Source organism: Chlamydotis macqueenii, chromosome 9 (genome assembly GCF_036417535.1).
Source record: "Chlamydotis macqueenii isolate bChlMac1 chromosome 9, bChlMac1.mat, whole genome shotgun sequence".
In the NCBI taxonomy this organism is placed as follows: Eukaryota; Metazoa; Chordata; class Aves; order Otidiformes; family Otididae; genus Chlamydotis; species Chlamydotis macqueenii.
This window is the reverse complement of record NC_141564.1, coordinates 1,856,109-1,877,499: the sequence shown is the minus strand read 5'-3', so window position 1 is coordinate 1,877,499 and position 21,391 is coordinate 1,856,109. Positions and strand designations below refer to the sequence as shown.

General features: G+C 43.9%; 1 protein-coding gene across 1 annotated transcript in view; it reads left to right on the top strand.

Moving 5' to 3' along the window:
• Window positions 1-674: 674 nt before the first annotated feature.
• The window catches only part of NYAP2 (neuronal tyrosine-phosphorylated phosphoinositide-3-kinase adaptor 2), a 113,974-nt gene continuing 93,257 nt past the window's right edge, over window positions 675-21,391 (top strand). Inside the window, exon 1 of the mRNA XM_086754794.1 lies at window positions 675-889. Coding sequence (XP_086610920.1) covers window positions 684-889 — 206 coding nt within the window. The 5' untranslated portion in view covers window positions 675-683. The remainder of the gene's footprint in view (window positions 890-21,391) is intronic.

The window sequence follows — 21,391 nt, the reverse complement described above, 5'->3', positions numbered from 1 at the left end:
GGGGGGTTGGACTGGGTGGGCTTTAATGCTCCCTTCCCACCCAAACTATTCCGTGATTCTATGATCAGGGCTTATGGGCTCATATCTATGTTACTAAGAAATATAGGAAACGATTTCACAAAATTTCTTTCCAGATTTTGAACCTGAAGAAAACGTTGAACTTTCTTGTTCCAAAAAATGGAACAGTGTTTTCCACATGAACTTTGGAATATCCTGCAGAACAGGAATTTTGTCTGGTGATCTGCTCTGGTGCAGCTTTATCTAAACTGCAAAAAGGACCTGTTGTGCTGGGATGGAAGCGTTTTCAGTCCAGTTCAACCTGAGATTCAGGGAGGTCAGTGTCACAGCACGTGTAAGGCATTAGGAAAAGGGAAGAGGTGGGAGAAAACCCATTTGGGATTTGAACAATGTGTAACCGGGTGGATCTGCATCGCTTGAAAGAAGAGACTCTTGGGTTTTATCTCCTCTTGTCTTGAGTAACGTTGTTCTGTGTTCTGAATTGCTTTGTTTATTATCCTTTAGACAGGAGAAAGTCTAAAAAGTTGTCTCTGCAAGAGATGTTAATTACAGTCGACACAATCTTGCTGTCATAAACCATAAGCTATTTTCCTACTGATTGAGGTATTCTGTGTTTTTCAACCTGCAGGAAACGTTACTTTCCTTTGTTCATTATCTCCTGCAAGATGATGAGTTCTAATCAGGAGGAGGTCACTTTGGGCGCTTTTCTCCAGTATATTGAAGACATGGGGATGAAGGCCTATGATGGCTTGGTTATACAGAATGCATCAGACATTGCTCGAGAGAATGATCGCATGAGGAATGAAACAAACCTGGCTTACTTGAAAGAAAAGAGTGAAAAACGCCGAAAACAAGAAGAAGCAATAAAACGGTAAATATTCCGATAAAAAAAAATGCGTGGTCTGGCAGAGTGAATGGACAGTGAGGGGCTCAGTCCCGGATGCGGTAAATGTGTGCAGACCAGTTGATTTCCAAGCAGGTTGCTGGTAAAAGCAGTAGAGACCATTGGCCCGTGTGTTTTACGTTGGGTAGACGTGACTGGTTCTGCCTCCCTCAACGGCAGAGAGTATTCCCATCCCAATGTATTCACTTTGAGCACGTGTGGCCCCTTCAGCAGATGTGATTTGCAACAGAAAGTTTGGGTTTTTGGAACAGTAGATGTAGATCTAGTGGGAAATAGGTCCTAAAATAGTGCTTTTAGATGCACAGTGTGTACTTTGTGCACAGATATATTTGTGTGTGAGCTCTTGCAAGGCAAGGACAGCCTCCTGGGTCAAAAGAGACTCTCCCTGAGTTTTAAATCTGGTCAAGTTTCAAAGCTCTCTAATTGCAGTCTGAGGTTTTACCAAAAAATGCGTCTGTTATTTACGATTTTGTTCTGCACGCTCTCAAGTCAGGAGAAATATTGCAGTCGTTTAAAGGAAAATGGATCAAGCCCCTGCTGGGCAGAACCCTATAATGACTCTTCTTGAACAAAGCCATTGATTTTAATTGACAGTTAATGAGAGGAGCACTCAGATGACCTGGCCTCTAGTGCCAACGGATAGCAGTGAAATCTCTGCAGCCTCTTGGAGAGGAAAAGAAGGTTGAATGGGATAATATAAATATTTGTTATAGACTCATTTGCTTATAAAAACTTTGCGTTTTCTTGAGGAGAGGGACAAATTGTGTAGTACAGGTGAATCATCCATCCAAATGCTAAACTTCTACACGCAAACGGGTGGCTTAGCACAAACGGATAGGAGGTCGTTTGAATTTTTTCCCCCAGCGTGAATCTCTGTATTTCAGTTTAAGTGATTAAATTTTACGCTATGTCTTGGGTACTGTACATCCAGGTATAACAGACGTGCTGTGCTGTGAACATTCCAGAAACACCTCGGTAGCCTGGTGATTTGGATGGAATGTTGAAAGGGAAAGAGCAGCACATACAGTTTGACAGACGAGGGAGAAGAAGCAACGTAAAGCAAGATTATGGCTGCTGTATGTTCCAGGAAGTAGAACTTTTTGGATTGTCACTATTTTGGTTGGGAGGGTAAGCAAAATGTGAAACCAGGGGGAATAATGAGAGCCCATGCAATGTGTATTTTGGTACCTTCTGGACTATTACCTTGCTAGCCCAACCTCTGGGTGATTTTTGGGGGGATTCAAACTATTGGAGAGTCAAGAGCATGGGCTGCTTGTAGCAGGAACTCTACTATGCACAACTTCATGGAAGAAAATGTTTTTTTCTTGCAGCAGATTAACACAGGAGGGTTTTTTGTTTGTTTGTTTTTGATTTTTGCTGGATATACATTTGGTTTCATTCTTGCCATCTTTGTTTAATGTTGAACACTCTCTTGATTACTGAATAGCTATAGTCCTCTACCCAAGCTTCTCTACCTGATTTGAATGGCGGTAACAGTACTTCCTACCTTACGGTTGGCTTGTGTGGTTTTATTTATTGATCTTGGCAAACTGAGTTGAAGAAGAGCTCTGGGTAAGTGCAGATGATTTAGGGCTGAGCCAAACCATGAAATTCTTGCTCACACTAAGCTGAGATCACTGAGAGCAGAGTTCTGCTCCCCAGATACAGAGGCAGAAGACACGAGGAAGATTATCAGCAATAGAGAGGGTTTATTGGAGGAACAGCTTGTATGTGAATGGGAGGCATCAAAATTTATCAAATACAGCACTCTTCTGTGGGAAGCCATGATTGTGGTGGTCCACTCTACTCCCTCCCCACCTGGCTTATCTCAGGAACGTTGAGGGGGTAAATGGTGTCCCTCTGACAAAACAAAATAGGAAAAACACCCTGAGGAACCTTGGAAAATGCTGTCTTTGAGTCTTTTTCTCTTTTTCCTGTGTAAGCTTGGAGATGTAAAACGAGATATTTGTGATCAAGCCTTGATTAGGAAATCTCAAAGCAGTGGCAGAGCAAGGGAGAACATCTGGTTTGACTACAGGAACCATGGTATCTGAAGTCACTTAGCTGATTGCAATTTCGTCTGCTCCCTGTAGTAACCCCCAGAGATTCATCCCAATACCCTGCTATCTATTGAAACATGGCAGTCGGGGAAGGTGAAGTAGGATTATTGATTTCTTCTTTGTTCTGTACTATTTTCCTTGTGCCTTCGTGGGTATTTACGTTATCCCTAATTCCTGGTAGCGTGGCCTAGATAGCGAGCGGTGCACGTGTGCAGTGGTAACAGTGCTACCGGTCCGGAGACGACCAGCAGCTCCAAACAATCTCCTTAGCAACGCGGGAGTCGTCCCCTGCCATTAACGCAGGTGGGTTTGGAACAGGAGGGGGGGCTCCAGCAAACACGCTGCTTTTGCTTGCAGGAACCAAAATAAAACAGCTCGAAGTCTTTTGGCACCTACTGAAAATTACTTACTAGTGCAATGATTGGCTTTTGTTGAGAAGGTATTCAATTTTAGTGTTCAGATGGTCTCTTTTAGAAGCAGGCTGATCAGGAATATTAACAACATAATAATGAGTAATTTATTATCCAGTACAGTGGTGGAATTCAGGCACAACACTATTTTGAAGCAGCTGGTTTTTACCTAAATCATCTCATAACCATGCTGAATGTCTTAAAAGTTCATTGAAATGCGTTGGTTTGGAAACAAGAGCTGAAAAATGACCTAGAAAAACAAGAAACCTTTTTATTGTACATTTTGCATTCCTAAGGACACGTGTTGTTGCTTTTCTTCACTAGCAGTGATGTGTCTTCAGTGTGATTGCTGTCTCGTTGTCTGTGGCTCTGGTAGGTTAATTGTGGGGAAAAATGTATGGATCTATAGTACATTGCAGGGGATAAAACATGTCGGATTGGATTGGGAAGAAAAGCAACTAGGCTTTGTCTGATCTTGCTGGGCTGAGTCAGCTGATCTGATCTGAATTTCTGACCTAATTTTCCTGTGGTACTTAGCGATCACGCAGAGAAAATAAGGTTAACGCGCTGATCAGTCGCTGAGTGAGCCACAATAAATATGCTAGGATGTGTATTTTAGGACACATTTTTAGGTCTTTTTCCTTCCCTCTTTCATTCGTCTGGTCTCACTGCTCGATCATTGTCTGTTCAGGCGGCTGCGTCCAGCGCAAGAGAACATAGTGGCATACTGCCCACAGGTCGTATAAATTGCAAATAAAGTTGTGAGGTAGCGTGGCTTTCCCTGGCAATAAAGTCGCAGTACTGCGAGATGCGCGTTTGCCGTGACACCGTGTCTGCCGCAGGCAGCGTTTCTGGGAACAGGAGGCAGCTTTGCCTCAGCTCTTAGGGGTGCCAGGGAAAAGCTGGGTATTTTGGGTGTGTGTAGGGCACCAGTTAGAATGAGCAGTTGCTTTCTGACTCATCCGTAATTTAAATACATTTATTTAGATACTTTATTATACATAATCTGGTGTGGAGACTTCAGCAGTGCTTTTTCAAATTGTAGAAATACAAAATCTTGGGAAGAAACAAGTAATGAACCCGCTTCCTCCCCCGAAGGCTGAGGCGTGTTGCGTTAATCGTAGGGAGCGGCTGGGGCTGTACGCTTTCACAGGAGATGTACGCTTTCCAAATTTTGGCTTTTAGTTTTCGGGTGACATTTCAGCTGCTGTTTCTGTCGGGGATGTTGTCATTTTGATTTGTAGCACTGTGAAGATGTGACTGTGCTGGTGTAAAGCTGGTAGTGGTCACGAATTTCTACCTGACAAACCCTGGACTTAGCCATCAAAATATTTATTTCTCCTTCTGATTGCTTCCCATGTTGTAGCTCATTCCCAGCACCTCAATGGCTCCGTGGAAGCCTTGTTTCTGCTTGTTGAGGGAAGTGTCCAGACAGATGCTGTCAAGAGGAGGAGCTTTTAGGAGCAGTGTTGTGTGCTAAAGCTAGCAGAAATGGGCCAGCCAGCCAGTGCCAGAGTTAAGCGCTTCTAATAAAGAAGGAACTGTAACGAACAGCTGTCATCCTAACCTCTCCTTCCCTTGGCAAATCAAATATTGAAGGCTACCCCATCGGCAAAAGTAAGATCATATTTTTCACTTGCTCTGTTGTTTTTTAAAGTTGTGGAAGTAGTTGAATTCAGGTACTGTCTGTCTGTAGTTTTCTGTAGTTTCTGTCCTTAGGTTCCTTCGTTATGTGTCCCTCAGCTGAAAGTTAAGTGTTATCAAGCGTGGGCGACAGCAAACAAATATAAAATATTTCTGTGCATGGCATTATTCACTGGCAAAAGCTCCGTTCAGCTGAGAAAATGTGTGTAATCTTAAAGTATATGGACATGCTGAGGTGTTTCTACCAAAAGATTTCCACCAGAATCAAAAATAACCTAAGTAATTTCATTATGAACTTACTGTTTATAATCGTGTCTTGAAATCAGAAAAATGGGTAAAAGAATGCTTAAAGTACTGTTTCCTCTTTTTCTGAACATTTGTGTGTAGTTGAAGTCTTACCTAGTGAGCTGTACATTTCTGAATTTGCAGGAATACTTATGCTTGCTAGATTACAATACGCTTACAGGCAGACCTCCAGAAAAATGTCGAGGAAGCGCAATGAATATTTCGGATCACGGCGAACGGCCCAGTTGAAATACCTGCGAGCACATTATGGAGCTGTTATAAATTGCAAGCTTGGGAACCTGTTGTTACTGATTTGGTGTGTCAGTGGGGGTTTTGTGGGGGTGTTTTTGTTGTGGGTTTGTTTTTTTTATTTAATTCAAATCCGAATTTTCTCGGTGAACGTGATGTTTGGATGTGAGGTCAGCTGTATGTGCTCCTTTTAACCAAAGGGTATGTGTTATGAGGAAGATTAACAACCAGTGGCACTGGTTGTTTTTGTATCTCCCTCCTGGACATGCTGCGTACTCATTCCATCCTGGCTTAAATTATTGCTGTGATACCTCCTCCATGGTGGAAGTGGCGGCTGAGGTGTGACAGAGACTAATTTTAGTATGATTTCAAAACCTGTTTCTCGTGAAAATATCATAGGGTCTTTTTTGAAGTCGGGTGGATGTAGAAAAGGTAGCATCAATAGGTTTTTTTTTTTTCATCAAAATGGTTGTGCAGCCAGTGACCTCCAAATGTATTTTTGTGGCGTTTGTAAGTAAACAGATGTGATGATCCAGCCAACAAATCCTCCCGTCCAAATGCTCGTTTCCATATGGCCGCCTGTGTTACTGCCACACAAAGTAAACAACAGACACAATGCAAGCTATATTATATGGCAGTCGCTGTTATTCTGAGAAGTTTTGTTTTAGGACAGCCGTGCAACAAATGTCGTTTAAAATTTCCCGTAGAGGCTGATAGCCTGCGCGGTAATCCCAAGTGCCAAGGAAATAAACACAAACCATTATGAGATTGGTATCTAAATCTTGATGTTATTTTCAATAAATCTTCCATGATTTTAGGGCTCCTGCCTACCACTTTCGGTCTTTTTCGGGGAAGTTAACTGGTCTCTTCCCCTTCATCGTTGCACAGGTTGCTCAGATATGTACCTTCCCACCACCTCAGGTGGTGCATTTTTGCTCAGGCTTCATTTGCTGTGTTTAAAAGTGTGGGGTCATAAAGAGCCTAGAGGACTTCTAAAGGGGTTACAGATGCCTTTCTTCTTAAAATCCAGTCTCCACGCTATCAGTGTTCTCAGGCTGTCTGAGCACCTGTGTAAACGAGGGTACTGGCCTTGCTCCGGTTCCGTCTGGGAGGAGGCATACCATTGCTGAAGGATGCTTGGGGGCGTGTGGATCTCCATGTCCACTTTTCAGACATTTGTTCCCATTCTGCTTTTATTTCTAGGGTGTTTTTCCTCACTATCTCTTTATTGCTCTTTAGCTGTAGGATGTAGGACTGTAATTTTAACCTGACAGTTAAAATAATCCAGCACTGCCTCTAACCAAAAAGCCCCCTTAGCAAGACAGATGCATGTAGAGCTCTGGGGAAGTAGGTATCTTGCACAACCCTGGAGGGTGCTGGCGCTGCTATTTCTAGTCAAAGGTTCACGTTTGCTTGGAAAATGTCTTCAAGTATGTTATGACGTGCATAGAGAAGAGCAGAAATAAATGAAAACTGTTCTTGTGAAGACTGGATTAAAAAAAAAAAAGGAAGATCGTTTTCAAGCATGGCCAGATAGTCATTATAACTACTCTAGATTGGACTTCATTAATGGAGAAATACATTTGCTAAAACAGTGCAATTAATATGCCATGTAAAATTAATAACGTCTAGCCCAAGACCGCTGGCAAAATTGAAGCATTGATCTGTTCTGGTCCACGGCTTCCAGTTCCATGCTGAAGTTCACTGACACCTGACAGGTGGTGTAATTGCCTGTGCCCTGAATTGAGAACTCGTGTGACAACCTGACGGACAGATACTTGTGCAGGAGACAGACAGAAAGAAGTCTCATGGCCCGTAAGTAGCAAAGCTTCAGCTAGCCACGCTCCTAGACGTGCACACGTGCAGGTTCAGCCACACGCACTTTGGAAATTCTGCCAGAACTGTCTAGAATAAACCCAGGGAACACGCAGCACTGGGCTGAGAACCCAGCAGAGCTGAAGGTCTGGGCTGGCATTGGAATAATATCAGCGAATCTTCCTGTGCCTTCTGGAAATCCCATTGTTTAACAATATCTGTTCATAAAGTTGAGGAAAACCAAACATGCTCTTTGAGCAAACAGCTCAGTGCGTTGCTCTTTCCAGGGCCATAAATCACGGCTGTATTTGCTGTCGTTAATAATAACAAAGATTACCTCATGCCCCACCCAGCTGGCAGGCGTGGTTCCCTGTGCATGTTCTCCTTCTCAGCACCCTTCTGACAGGCTACACAGGCTTTTGTTTGCTTACTTATTTATTTTCCTCCATAGGAAAGCACAAACATAGTATGGTGCTTGATAATTTAATTGGAATGTTTATTTTCTTAGCCTGACGAAGAGAGTCTGCTCTTGGGTCTACTCTGCTTTCAAGCAGAGAACGTCCGTACAGACCACCTCTGCCACAGCAGCGTCTGGTGATGGGCATCTTGTTGCCGAGTTAACGCTACATCGGTGGCTAAAGTTTGTGTGAGAATAGGAATGTGCATGTGCACTGATTAGATTTTTATGCAGTTGGATTAAACTGGGACTAAGGGGAGCTTAGGGAAGAAATGGATTGCAGAGACATTAGTAGCTGTAGGATTTATAGTTAGTTTGAAACTCCTTTTATTTTTCCTTCTGGCTTTCTGCTCTAATTTGACTTGAAGTCCTAAGTGAAATCAGTTTTCAAAATATTTTTTAAACATCCCACAAAAACCACATAATTAACCGACTGTAAAAGACACCCCACTGTGTGGAGTGTGTCCTCAGCACCAGGACTTCATCAACACTATAGTGCCGGCAGCCATCTCCTGCAGCGAGAGGCCGTGGCGGAGCTGGCGCGGGATGGGCGCTGCTCAACCCTCGGGAGACCCCCACTCAGCCGGGGATCGGCAGCGCCGGTGCGGTGCTGGGAGCGAACCCAGCAGCTCCCTGGGCGAGCTGGGGGAGCCTGCCGACGAGCACAGTGAGCTGGTTTGGTCCCACAGAAGGCAGTTATAAGGGGAATTGGTTTTTATTTTATTTTTTTATCGCACAGTACCCAAGGACCCCAGATGGAAATTAGACTCCTCTGAAATGCTAACCCAGCGCGCGCAGGCAGCACGAAGCTCACAGCGTGGGCTGAAATGGTACCCAACAGGTGACTAAAGGGACAGCCGGAGAGTTAGGGGACTTCTCATCTCCTTCCCAATATTAGCACAGCAACGCATAAACCAAAGTGTATCCTCAGTGGCTGTGATGAATTACATCCAGCTCTGAAAGCTGGAGAGAAACAAATGCTTTCGGTAGACTCTGGCAGAGGCTTCTGGAACGTGTCGAGATTGAGAGGGCCACAGCCAGCGAAAGCCCACAGAAATATTCCTGCCAACATGCACGTTACAGGACAAAACTGCAATACTTTGAAAGATCAAAAATGAGAGCCACTGTAGGGTTTACCATAAATTAATAAGATTTACCTGCGTTTATTCAATTTCTCTTTTTGGTGGATTATACAGGGCGTATCTCTCCAGTAGATCCTCCGCTCGCTGAGGGCACTTTAGTGATTAAGTTGAGCTCACGTGCTAGGAGCCATTAAGTGAATTGCTTTGTACAGCCGTTCCCCGAGTGCGAGGGCACATGCAGTATTTCATACCCTTAGCTAATTTCATGCGGTAATTTAATTTCTGAAACATACTTTTAATTGACTCTTTAAAGACAAAAGGAAGCTGCTGAGTCCTTTAGTATTGTCAAAGAGCTTGTTTGAAAATGTAGCCCATCTAGAGAATAATCTTCTATAATTAAACATAAAGTTTGTTTTGCTTCTCTGTGTGCAGCTGTGGGGAAGCAGGTTCCTGCTGTCTGCAGAAAGGTCAGGGCTGGAAGAGAGGTACTGGGGAACGGGAGGAATTATTTCTCCTATGCTCCACTTTGTGACTCTGATGTGAGACAATCCTGCATCCCTCCGCAATGTGCAAGTCTGAATGTGGAAACAAAGATAGGTTCATTAAAAATTTGTTCTGCTAACGCCAAAATAATGTTAGTAGGAGCTCGGACTAGTGATTTCACTTTGCTGATTTTTGGTAATGAGATGAGCTTGAAGGAGACGTCAGCAATTTTGTAATAAATGAAACCGAGTAGCACAATAAAATCAGTTATGTGCATCTTGAAACTGCATCCGGTATTTTAGTGGTTACATTTTGATCTTAAACTTCCGTAAGCAGAGAGATTCAAGGTATTTCCAGTAAAAATCCATACAATCCGTTATAATTCTGTTATGCGAGAAACATCTTGATTGGGTCACTGATGATGCAGGTCTTCAATTTTGTGGACATCCGATTAAAAACAATAACAATACACTAAATGCAGCCCACTCTAACGGAGAGGAAATCCTGGAGCATCACTGTGTGTTCCAGTATGCCGATTCCGTTAAATCAGCAAGTGATTGGCAATGGAGATTTTCCCTTTTATTGCTATCGGAGAAAAACCCGTGATACACAGCAGAAGTGAGATGTGTTTGGAGACGTGAGGAATGTAAGCGGAGTAAGAAGCCCTAATGCAGCGTCTTCTAAGAAAGGTAAAGAACAAAAGCAACATCTTGTTCTTTAGGTGCTGGGAAAGCCCTGCACTTCCAGATGCCCTGAGTTGACAGTAATTAAGGGGGTGAACGGGGCCGTGGGTATGCAGTCCAGCCCCATGTACGGGGTGCAGGAGTTGGGAAGCCAGAGGGTGGGAGGAGGAGGGGAATCCATTTGGCTTTAGCTCAAATTTAATTTTTATGTGGTTTTCTTACTGGAAAGAAACACTGAGAGAATCAATCAAATACAGGTTATCCATTTTCAAGCACTTCTACAAAAAGCACGGAGACAAAGGGTTAGCTTTTATTAAAAACTCCAATTGCATTGAGCTCTGCCTGCTTTTATGTAGTTGCTCAGAAGCTTGGGCACTTGCTCTTTATGGTTAGGCTCCTTGTAAATTTTTTTCCTGTACGTTTTTTGTTCTGTCATACCCGTTCAGGACTTGGATATCTTTTCTCTTGGAACAGTAGCACACATGAAAACCACCTGAACGCTGAAGGTCAAGGTGTGCCAAAGGTATTTCTGCCATTTCATGGTAGATATTGGCGTGACGGTGAGGTTCCTACGGGTGCAGGAGCAGTGCGCCTCGCTGGAGCTGACCTCAGTCAGGTCAAACAGCCGGTGCAGGAGCAGAATCCCCTCTCTAAACCTGGCCTTGGGCTGCGAGTAGCTCCAGCTCCTGTCACCACGGCAGGAATGGCAGCACCTACGATGCAGGTCTTCGTCAGCCTGTTGTGTTAGCAAGCTGCTTAGTTTTGGTAACAGATGTTAAAACTCTGAGGATGTTTCTTCTACACCTTTCACAGGAATCTCTGGTGCTGCCTGTCAGCCTGTGGATTACCAGATTAAAAAAAAAGCACTGATTGCATTTTAGAGTTGGTTCGCTGTGGTTTTTGTTATTTCACTGGAACAGTTGTCCCCTGTTCCTCTCCCTGCCGCTTATAGCTGTGTTTTGAGGGCCGAAGCAGAAATACTCGGTGTATTTAAATGGAAAAGCATACTGAAATTCATGTACTGCAACAAATGCCAAACACACAGCTGCTTCCGAAGGCTGAACTGACAGCGTGTGTTACATGGCTATTGTTTTGAGATTAAAAGTTTTTCATCAGCATATCACAAATGCCATTTAAGAGATAATTTAAATTGTGTCCACTTTACAACTGAACTGTTAGGTTAAGCCAAATGCAGCTTTTTTTTTTTTTTTCCCTAGGAAACAATATTCCTGCGGTGTTAATCTGAATTAGGCTGTGTCTGTGATGAAGCAGATCAAGACCCGCATACGTGCTTGCCATGGCAACCCCCGTACCACATGACACGCGCCAATTGAGCCGGAGAGCTTCATGGCTTATTGAACAGGCACGCGCAGAGCCGGGCACGCGCCGTCCTGCCGCGTGACTGCGCTGGCCCTGGCAGTGTGTTAAAGGGAAGCTGTGTGTGAGCATCGTAGGGTTTGCATCAGCATCATCTCGCACGAGTTCCTGCCTCTGCTCTTAGCTTCTCTCCTGAGTTTGTAACAAATGGAGGAAGGTTGACAAGACTCAGCTTACAGGTGTTTTCTTCTGTCTCTTTCGTTTGGAAAAAATTGATGTGCAAAGATAAAATAATGGGTTTTTTAAAAAATTATTTTTAATTAGAAGTTAAGGGGCTCTTTAGTGCAGTTGAGTGGACAATGTACTGCTTTTCTGGACACATTTTCCGCTCTCACCTCCTGTGGGATTTCACTGGATTTCAGGAGTGTAAATGAGGCCATAGCAAAAAAAACCCAAAAAAGCGACCCTGGTCCATTCCACTATCGACAATGCACTCCCCAGACATACTTAATACCCTTTCTCTTACACCTGATGATGATGGCAGCAATGATCTCTAACTCCTCACCCAACAAAATGTAGCCTGGTAGAAGCTTTTCCTAACGTTGCTTGTTTAGGAGAAGTTGTGTGGCACTTGATGAGCAAACCCGAGGGGCTGCACGCTCAGCGGAATGAGCAAGCTAGGAGAAGTTCAGAGGTGGGGCTGGAGTTGAGCAGGTATGTCTGTCTGCAGGCACTTCATGTGAGCCCAGATGCATCACCGGGTGCCTGACTGAAATGGAGAAGCGCACTCTGCACAGCAACAAAACATTGGGAAAAGACTGTATTAGCCTTAATTAGCCCCACAAAAACTTAAGTTATGTAGTCTGCTATGTCTGATGTGCACATACAGTTTACCAAGAATTAGAGAGAGACCAACTCCCGGGTCCATGTGCTGAAATTAATCATTTTTGTGATTTATGGTGTTGCTTTTGAACTTAAGCAAAATCTGTTTTCTCTTTCCCATTCCAGTATGTCAGGTTTTCCTCTTCACTTCCCAAGCAGTCAGTCAAGGTGCAAATACTTATAATTACCGTAGTTCACTGAGAGACTGCTGGTTCCTTGTGTTCCATTTCAAATGAGTTTATTGTTTGGTTACCATTTTGGAGTCGATCCACGGTAAGAGAGCAATAACCTGCTTTGGGAGTTAATTTAGAGACGTCCTTGTACCTAAATTGACCGTTAAACAGAAAAGCAGGATGGTGTTTGTTATGAGGGACACAGAGGAGGAAGGTGCTCTCTCCTGAAGCGTGTATCCACGCATCTCTACCAGCAGTGGTACACGGATCCTAATGCCAAGTCAGTGTTTGAGCAAGGAGACGTTTTAAGATGGTTTGTAATAAAAACTCTCTTGGCAGGGTAAGGTATTTTAGTTACTGTATTTTGTGACAGTACTGATTTTTCAGCAGCTTTTGATATTAATACCTGCTCTGATATTATTAAGAGGGAAGGAGGACGTAGAGATCGCTCCTTTCCTAGGAGGGCACTGCATGAAGGCCCTGCCCGCTCCACTGAAACGCAGCGAGGATTTTGGGAGCTGCTCCGAGCAGGTGGCAGCTGCTGCACGCTGCCAGGGCTGCAGAGGTAGAGAGGCGGCAGCGATATTTCCCCTTCCATCTGCAAAGAGCTGACTTCTCAGAATTCCTTCATGCCTACGAGGGGGACTGCGTTTTCAAAAGAGGTTACCAAAATCAAATCGTCTCTGAAAAACTGGCCCAGACTTCTCTTCTATTCCGGAATTCCAAATTTCATTTCTTCAGTTAAGTAACCGGGAGTTGTGCTACCTAAAGGTTTGTGTTTAAACCACAGGTTTTCTATTGTGTGTGTTTGCAGTTAGGCAGTGGAAAAGGCTCATGACAAAATATTTTGACTAGCCCCTTCCTACTTAGGCATTTGTTTTTCCTCAGTGTATGTTTATTGTGGATTGTCTTCCCCAGAGATTCCAAACAGGATGGTAGCTTTCACTGGCTGGTCTTTCCCGTCGCTTGATGACAGGCTGATCCAGGAGGTTCTCTACAAAAGAGGTTTGTCAGATTGGGTCTAAAATTTGTGGAAATCATGTCATTACCAGAATGCATCAGAAAAAAAAAAGCCTGGGAACTTCATTGGCAGACAGTTAAGGTTGCTAAGAGACAGAATGTAATTATCTGCCAGTTTGTTTACCATTCCTAAACACTTAGAAGGGCGAGAGCTGTGGGCTGCACTGAATCCTAAGCTGCGTGCAAAATAAACCCAGTGCATTTTGTTGTCAAATGCAATTTTAAGAAGGACATTTGAAAATGACAGGAGAGCTTTTTAAGTTTGACCTGTGGGCTTTTTTTTCTAAATGTATAATATCGGTTATTTTCATTTCCCTCTCACTCCTGAAATCTACATACGTTGCATGTTTTTTAACTCGGAATACAGAAAATGTGAACAAATGAAATGTATAGGAACATACAGGTTTTCTAGGAGAAGACTTACAGCTACACTTGTTTTTTAAATACTTTCTTACTTTAATACTAGCAGCGTTGGGCGTTCCTCTGTCGTGATTCCATTTCTGATGTATGCTGATGGTAATTTGAGGTTGAGCAGCGCAAGTCATTGACTCATCTTGTGTTTCTTTTCCTAAAACGCTTTGTGTTGTGGTTGCACTTTGAGATAAGTGCTGCAATTTATTTTGAGTGCAAACTCAGTCTGTGCCACAGTGCAGTTTACGTTTCTCTGTGTCGCTGTGGCTATTATGTAGACAGTGTAAGATTTATGCCGCCCTGAGCTCTTCATTTTCTTGGTTTTAAGGGCACGCATCTAGTAAATTAAGTGCAGGCAGTAAAAAGAGAGAAGCAGAGGTTTCTCCCTCTGTTTTCAGAATGGTGATATCTTCCGTTGCTTTTTCTTTAATGGAAATAAAGGTTCATTTTTAGCTAATGGGAACCACTAGCTGCAAAATTGAAGAACTCACAGCAGTACTGAAGGAGTAAGTAGCTCTGACCAGCTAAGCGTAAGCTCAGATCTGAACTGGTGTTCAGTCAGTAGCTCTGCCATTGTAGTGCTTAAGCACGGCCATCCGGTGCGTCCCTGTTTTGTGGGACACGGCTCTGGGAAGGCTGGGGCAGGGAGTTGTCCTGGAGAGTGGTCTTTGCCCTCTGCACCTTGCCCCAAGCAGCGAGCATCCTGCTGTTCACCGAAGTTTGTCGGGACAGACTCAAGTGGACGTTTTCACCAAGCTTCAGCATAACCAAACTGCAGGTTGCTTCCCCAGAAAAACTGTTATCCTCTGGGACTGCTCTGGAAAGCTGGCTCCTAGGCCGCAGGAGCACAGCAAGGGCTTTCTGGGGATTGCTTCTTTTCTCTTTGGGGTCTCGGTGGTCCGCTGTTGGCTGCAATGTGTCATGCAGACACAGTGGCCTGCTGCCTTAGGAAAAGGAGCTGAGCCTCTCAGGGAAGGGCAGAGGGCAGAGCCTGGTCACTTCTGATCTGTTTTGCCTGCAGCACCACCCAGGGCTGTGTCTGGAGGCAGAAAGCCCCGAGAATAAGGAGATGCCGTTCCATGAAGGGGTTTGCTGCAACTTTTTCTCTCTTTTGTTTTTTTTTTTATGTGATGATTTTTTTTTTCTACTCCACATTAAACCTATAGTCAGGGGGAAAAAAGTGTCACTGAAATAATATTTCTTTACACATTTCAATGTCTAGATGGACAATTGTCAAGATGAAAAATAATAGAACCCGAAACTTTCCTCCTCTTTGAACAGCAGTCTGAATCACCTAACTTTTATTTCTTTTTCATTTTTCAGAATCACGTTAGGCTGTTCTTTGAGAGCAAGTGAAATGCAATGACGAAAAGCAGAAAGGGAGGTTGGTTGTTTTCAACCTTTTTTACCCCTTTCATGCAAATGAGGGGGAGGAAAAGCTTTTTTTCCAGTCTTTCTCCTTAATGGCAAGGTCATCAGAGCTGCGTATTTATTGTAGCCCTCGTATTATAAAGTGCTTGTAAAAGACTGGGCTAAACACTCTGGTGATGTTGTTGACGCTCTGAATAAGATGATGCTAGGTGCACCTTGCTGTTTCTTCGGCACACCGCTTTTCCTGTGCTATTTCCAATTTTACTGTCTGCAATCACCAACTTTCCACTCTCGTCTTGCTATATGGAGGTAACGAAAGTAGAACCTAAAAAAATAAATAAATGTCTTTGATAGTGAAATTCTTGGAGAGACTGATGCAAAAGGGTCTTTCCCTTGCATGTCTTCTGTTTTGATATATTGATGGTAATCTTGCCTTTTATAATTTTATTCTGAGGACCACTGGTTTTAGTTGATACTTATTTGTGAAAGAGACTTTAATTTTTTTTTGTGGACTATGGCTGTTTACTGGCTGTTTATGTTTAATTCAAGAAATATGAAGAATTGTTCCATGCACATTAGCAGTTAGTTGACAGGCACACGTGTTAACTACAGTAGTTTAGTTCATGAGATAATGCGTAATTTCAGTGGTGTTTTTTTCCTAGCGTGTCCCCCAGTGCCATACAGTCACGCTAAACCTGCTGCTGCAAGGTCAGTTCCGTGTTTAAATGGCATGTAGTGCATCTTCAGCGTTGGTTAAAACAAACTATATTTTACCGTTACTTTTCTTATGTTCATTTATACCGTGTTTTGCGTTAAGACAGAAAGAATGCTTTTGCTTTTGGTGGAAAAAGCTGTCGGTACACCTGATGCCCTTCAGCATGCTGGACTGTTCTGGTAATCGGTTGCATCTGTTTGGTTTCACAGTTGCACTCCCCTGCCCCGAGCGTTTCTATAGCTTGTGGTCAGATTCCACAGGATCTGCAGAGGCGCTTTCCGGAGCTCCGCCGTCGCGCTCGCTGTGTGTGACAGTCCTTCTTCGGAGTACGTTAAGTTTTACTGGGCAGAGCAGCCACCAGCTGCTCAGTACTTGGATTTACAGCTTATGCAGTAGCTGGTGTGTATATAAACAGCGCTGTGGTTTGAATGCACTGGAGAATTCAGCGACCGTGTACAAGGAACAGAAACTCAGATCTGCTTGCTGTATAAAGAACTGGGATTCACAGAGGTTATGGCTTGTTCGAATTCTGCGCTTCCACAGTCTCATACCTGATGGAAAGCTGAGGATGAGAACATTAGGGAATCCAGCTGAGGGCAGATAAACACCCCTTGTGCTTGCCTAGTAGAGTGCTAGGTGACCAGCAAAAGTGCAGGTGCCACTTTCTTTCCATTTCACATCCATTTGGCCTTTCCGGCTAGTGTAGATTTCAAAGTAAGGGATTCAGGGCCTTGGTTTTTACAGTAGCAGTAGTATTTTCCAAATGTAGCAACATCTTAGGGAATGTGATTATGTTTTCCAGTACTGTGATATCACAAGGACGCAGTATTTTAGTTCTTCAAAACAAATACTGCTTGAAACACTTACTGCAGTGTCTGAATTAGTTCAGTTACTTTACAAGTCGTAAGCAGAGACAAATACCGGAGCAGGAAATTGCAGGTGAAGGTAATTTCACTTTGAAGCCAACACCTCAAGGAAATCTATGCTGAACAAAGATGCAGATTCCTTGGATTGAGCTCCGCTTCTCCATCGTGGCCTCTTCTGAAGGCAAAGCCAGGGAGCATTCCTGCCAACATGCCCACTCTGCTTCTCCCGCTCTAATATCACCAAATGTAGCAATTAATAACCCAGCATCTATTGTCTTTTGGTACTTTCTCACTCTAGAGATTATTAGTTAATAATTAAGTCTCCATGAGAAATGTTTTCTCAGCTCCACAGTCACATTTTCCTCCTACAAAAGAATTGTGATCAATTGAAAAAGTGTTAGGTGGACTTTAAAAATCCTGTTCTGTAGGAAATTCTACCTCTTCCAAATTTTTCTTATCAACTAAAACCAAAACCAGAGTTGTTTGGGTTTGGGGTTTTTTTTTTGGTGTTTTTTTTTTTTGTTTTTTTTTTTGTTTGTTTGTTTTCCCCTGTGAAATGAATTTAAAAGGCAAGGTCTGCATTTTTCTTTTCCTGTATGTACTTTTAAAATATTGAAATTAAAGGTCACTTCATGTTGAAACATCTACGTGTTAAAAACATCGAATGTCACCGCTGAATACTGATTCCCTGGATATGCTCACTTTCAAGTTGTTGTTTATCTACATAAAACACTATCAAAATGACACAGGCTGCAGAAAGTCTTGCTTGCAGCAAAATCCTTCATAATTTTCTCACATCAAGTGTCCTGTGAGAAGATTCTACATAAGCTCTGGTATAAATGTGGCAGTGATACTCAGGAGATGCAGAAAACCTCAGAGAAAATACTGCAACCGTTTGTTCTGCCTGCTTAGAACGCTCACCTGTATCTGTTCTCCCCGCAGGGCAGCAGCGCCGTGAATCCGCCAGATCCCTCTGGTGTGGTTCTGTCCTCTGGGTTTGCTGCGGTTCCAGCGCTGGGGGCAGCCAGAAGATGGGACCGCAGTAGGCTTTCAGCCAAGTGCATAAGGGGGCAACTGAGCAGCACTCCTTAGCGTAATCCAGGCCAAGTCTAGAGGCAGTAAAAAGGGCCCGAATTAATTTATACCTGATAGACTGCAGCACAAAGAGAGCCAGCAGAAGAAGTTAAATCTTAGCTGTTTTCTGCCAAAACAAAGGAACGGAGTGGTCAGATACAATTATGTGCAGACTCACAACCCACCCTCCCCATTTCTCGGAGGAGGAACTGGAAGTCCTTTCTCCCGTGTCCTCTGTAGTATATGGCAACTTCTGTCAGCTTTCAGCAAGGAAGGGAAGGTCTTTACAACACCACCACAGAAAAGGAACACATAAAGATTAAAGTAGGTGTACTCTTGCAGTATAATCTTTCTCTAGCCAAATTACAGCTCTAGGCTGTGCATTGAAGAAGGCCTTTTAATTTCATTGGAAGAGCAAATTGAACTTTGTTTCACTTAAAACATTCAATTATCTATGCCTTGCCTTTTTTCCTCACTTAAGTCCTAGACTGTTGCTGTTACTGTAATTATTTGCATACCTGACTGTTTATTTTTTCCCAGGTTTTGGCCGTGTAGATGACAGCAGGGGAGCAGATGTACACATGAATCTGTGCTCAGATTCAGCCATCTTCAGGTTCAGTTTTGCACTCTATCCCAGTTCAAATGCCTCTACCTTTACGACCCAGGTGTGGAAGTTGTAACAGAAGGTGCCTGGATGAGCAGGGTTTCCTGAACGTTTTTGTGTGGCTGTAAGTAACTCGGTGTTAGGGGATGCAAGGGGGTGCAAGTTTCAGTATGGTATGGTGCAACTGGCCAGAGCTTTTGGTTTTCAAGGCAGCAGTAGCCTTAGGATTGCTGAGGTGAGGGGAACTTGTTCAGGAGGTTGAGCACGAAACAACAGGTAGAGAAAGAGATGTACTACTTGCTATTTTTCTTTTCTTCTCCATGAAGTCAAAACATGAATCTTTTCTAGTTTGAACTACAACAAATCATAGGATCATGGAATGGTTTGGGTTGGAAGGGACCTTCAAAGCCCACCCAGTGCCACCCCCCTGCCAGGAGCAGGGACATCTCCAACCAGATCAGGTTGCTTGCTGCCTCAGTGGTGTCTTCAATTTGCAAGAGTTTTCAGTTTCTTCATTGTGGTTATCAGACCAGAGGATATAATATCTAATCTTACTCTTCTACCACTTTTGTTTTTTTCTTTTTTTTTTTTTTTTAAGCTTGAGATATGTATTACAACCAGTCAAATACTAGCAGAGGTAATTTGATGAATAATTTGTTTGACAAGCAGTGGCAGAGTTCCTTGGATGATTCATACTCTCAGATTGCCTCACCTAAAACTTTGTAGTTGCTTTGCTTTCGGTGCGATGTCCTCATTTGTCTCTGTGCAATCCTTTCTGCTGAAGGTGACTCAAATCACTTTTCCCAGCCCTTTCCAGCTTTCTCTCTGTGTGACAGGGAAACAGTGAAACGCATCCTAATCGGCGCGTTTTTGAGCCTGTGGTGGCTGAGGCTGTCACGGCGTGCGCTCAGGCCTCGCTCTTAGCCCGCTCACTCAAATGCAGAAGGGGAACAGGAGATCCACTTGTGCGCTCTTGTGAACAAATGTCTCTTGTAAGCTGATGAAGTGTTCAGGAGTGGATGGAGCTTAAAAGCAGCCAACTGGAGTTGTAGAACCTCTTTGCATATGTGATTAAAAATACAGTTTTCAGCCTAAAGCAAGTAGATTTCTGGAGTAGAGTTCTCAGTCTCTGGCATTTCCCTCTTTTATTATTATATTTTTTTTTAAATTTATTTATGAAGTGCCTTAAAGCACCAGGAGAAGAGAGGCCATCTCAACAAGCACGATCTGTGACTATTTTTCAGAAGATGAAGTTTCCACTTCTGGCAGCTGTGTTGCTGTTCATTCGGGTCCTTTATGCCTGCTCATGAAGGGCACAGTTGCGGCAGTTTAATCTTTATCCTCTTCCTCGCAGACTGATGCTTTTGATATGCTTTTTGTTGCTCTTTAATGTGAATCTGTGATGAGTATGTGCTCAGGTCGTAATACACCCACGCTGGAAAAAAACCTGGAAAAAAAACCAACTGGGTGGTCAAAACCCCTCACAATTTTGTGATTATAACGAAGGCTTGTATGTCTGCTCTCCTAGTTCTCTCCAGGGAGCCATTTCCTGGCCGTGCTGATGGTACATCCTGTTCCAATAACCGTGCTTCAGCCATGTTAGGGTACCTGTTGATTTGGGATGCTAGTTCTAAACAGAAGGAGAATGAAGCCACTCTGCAGAATATGTTACATTTGCTTCCACTTTGATTTCATTGTATGTGTCCAGAGGAGAAGCCAGAAATTGATTCCGTCTGTTTCCAAAGAATGTTTAATTAATACCTTCTCCTGCTTTTCCCAAACCGGCAGTTTGTCCTGAAGTGTAAGGTCTAACATCACATCTACTGCAGCTTCCTTTGTTTACTGGAGTAACACTTGGGATGACCTCATTCCCGAACTTCTTCCCCAATGATTTATTGCAAATATGCTATTTTTTCATCTCTGTGTGGTTTATTTGTGAGTAGCCTGATGCATTTTGGCGCTAATAGAGTAGGGATGCTGATGTAGGGGTCCTGATTCAGCTCCTGTTCATTATTCATTTGTACTTCAAATAAATAGCTCAGGACTTGCTGCGAAGCATCGTGCTGCTGAACCTGTCGGAGACTGCAGCAAGCGAAAAAAAGGTCGTGAGCACTCCAGGTCTTTTAGCAATCCTGCAGCAATCCTGCCTTCCGATTGCACGAGTGAGCCGCAAATACAGGGCAAGGAAGCTGCCTTTCCCATCTCGGCGCTACGTGATCATTAGCGGCTTTCCACCGCTTATGGAAAGCTGTTCCGCCCCGAGGGAGATGAGATCCCACCTGAGAGGTTGTTCCCTCTGAAGGTGATGCGTGCGCCAGCTGCCTCACGTCTCCGTCCCTGGAAGGTGTGACGGGCTGTGAAGGAGCCACCGAAGCGACTGCTGACATCGCGTGCCACGGCTGGCAGGCTCTCTGCATCCCGGTGTTCACTCAGCAAATCAAGAGCGTTAAATTAAGGCAGTGGGCCCCGCACGCCGTTTGACAGTAATGGTGTGCGAAACCCGCTGCTGTCTGTGCATTAGAGGGATGACTCTTAAAATCCCAGTGCTTTTTGAAAGGATGTTCCCCAGTTCGCCCTCAGCCGAGTTTTTCCTGGCTCTGTGGGAACGCCTGGGAAAAGGGGGCGCTGAGGAGTCTGGTTCTGCTGTGCGAGGGTGAGAGAAGCCGTGTCTGAGATTGGAGGGGTGCAGCGACAGCACCTTCCACATGCCTCTAGCACCAGGGAGGAACTGGGCCAAGAGGAACAGCTTGCCCTTCTGGTGTTTATGAGCGTGATGGAGATTTTGCTTCTTACCGCAGGGTTCTCACAGCTTTGGGTGCCATGAAGAGAACGGGCTGGCTGGACTGAGTCCGATCCAGCAGGACAGTT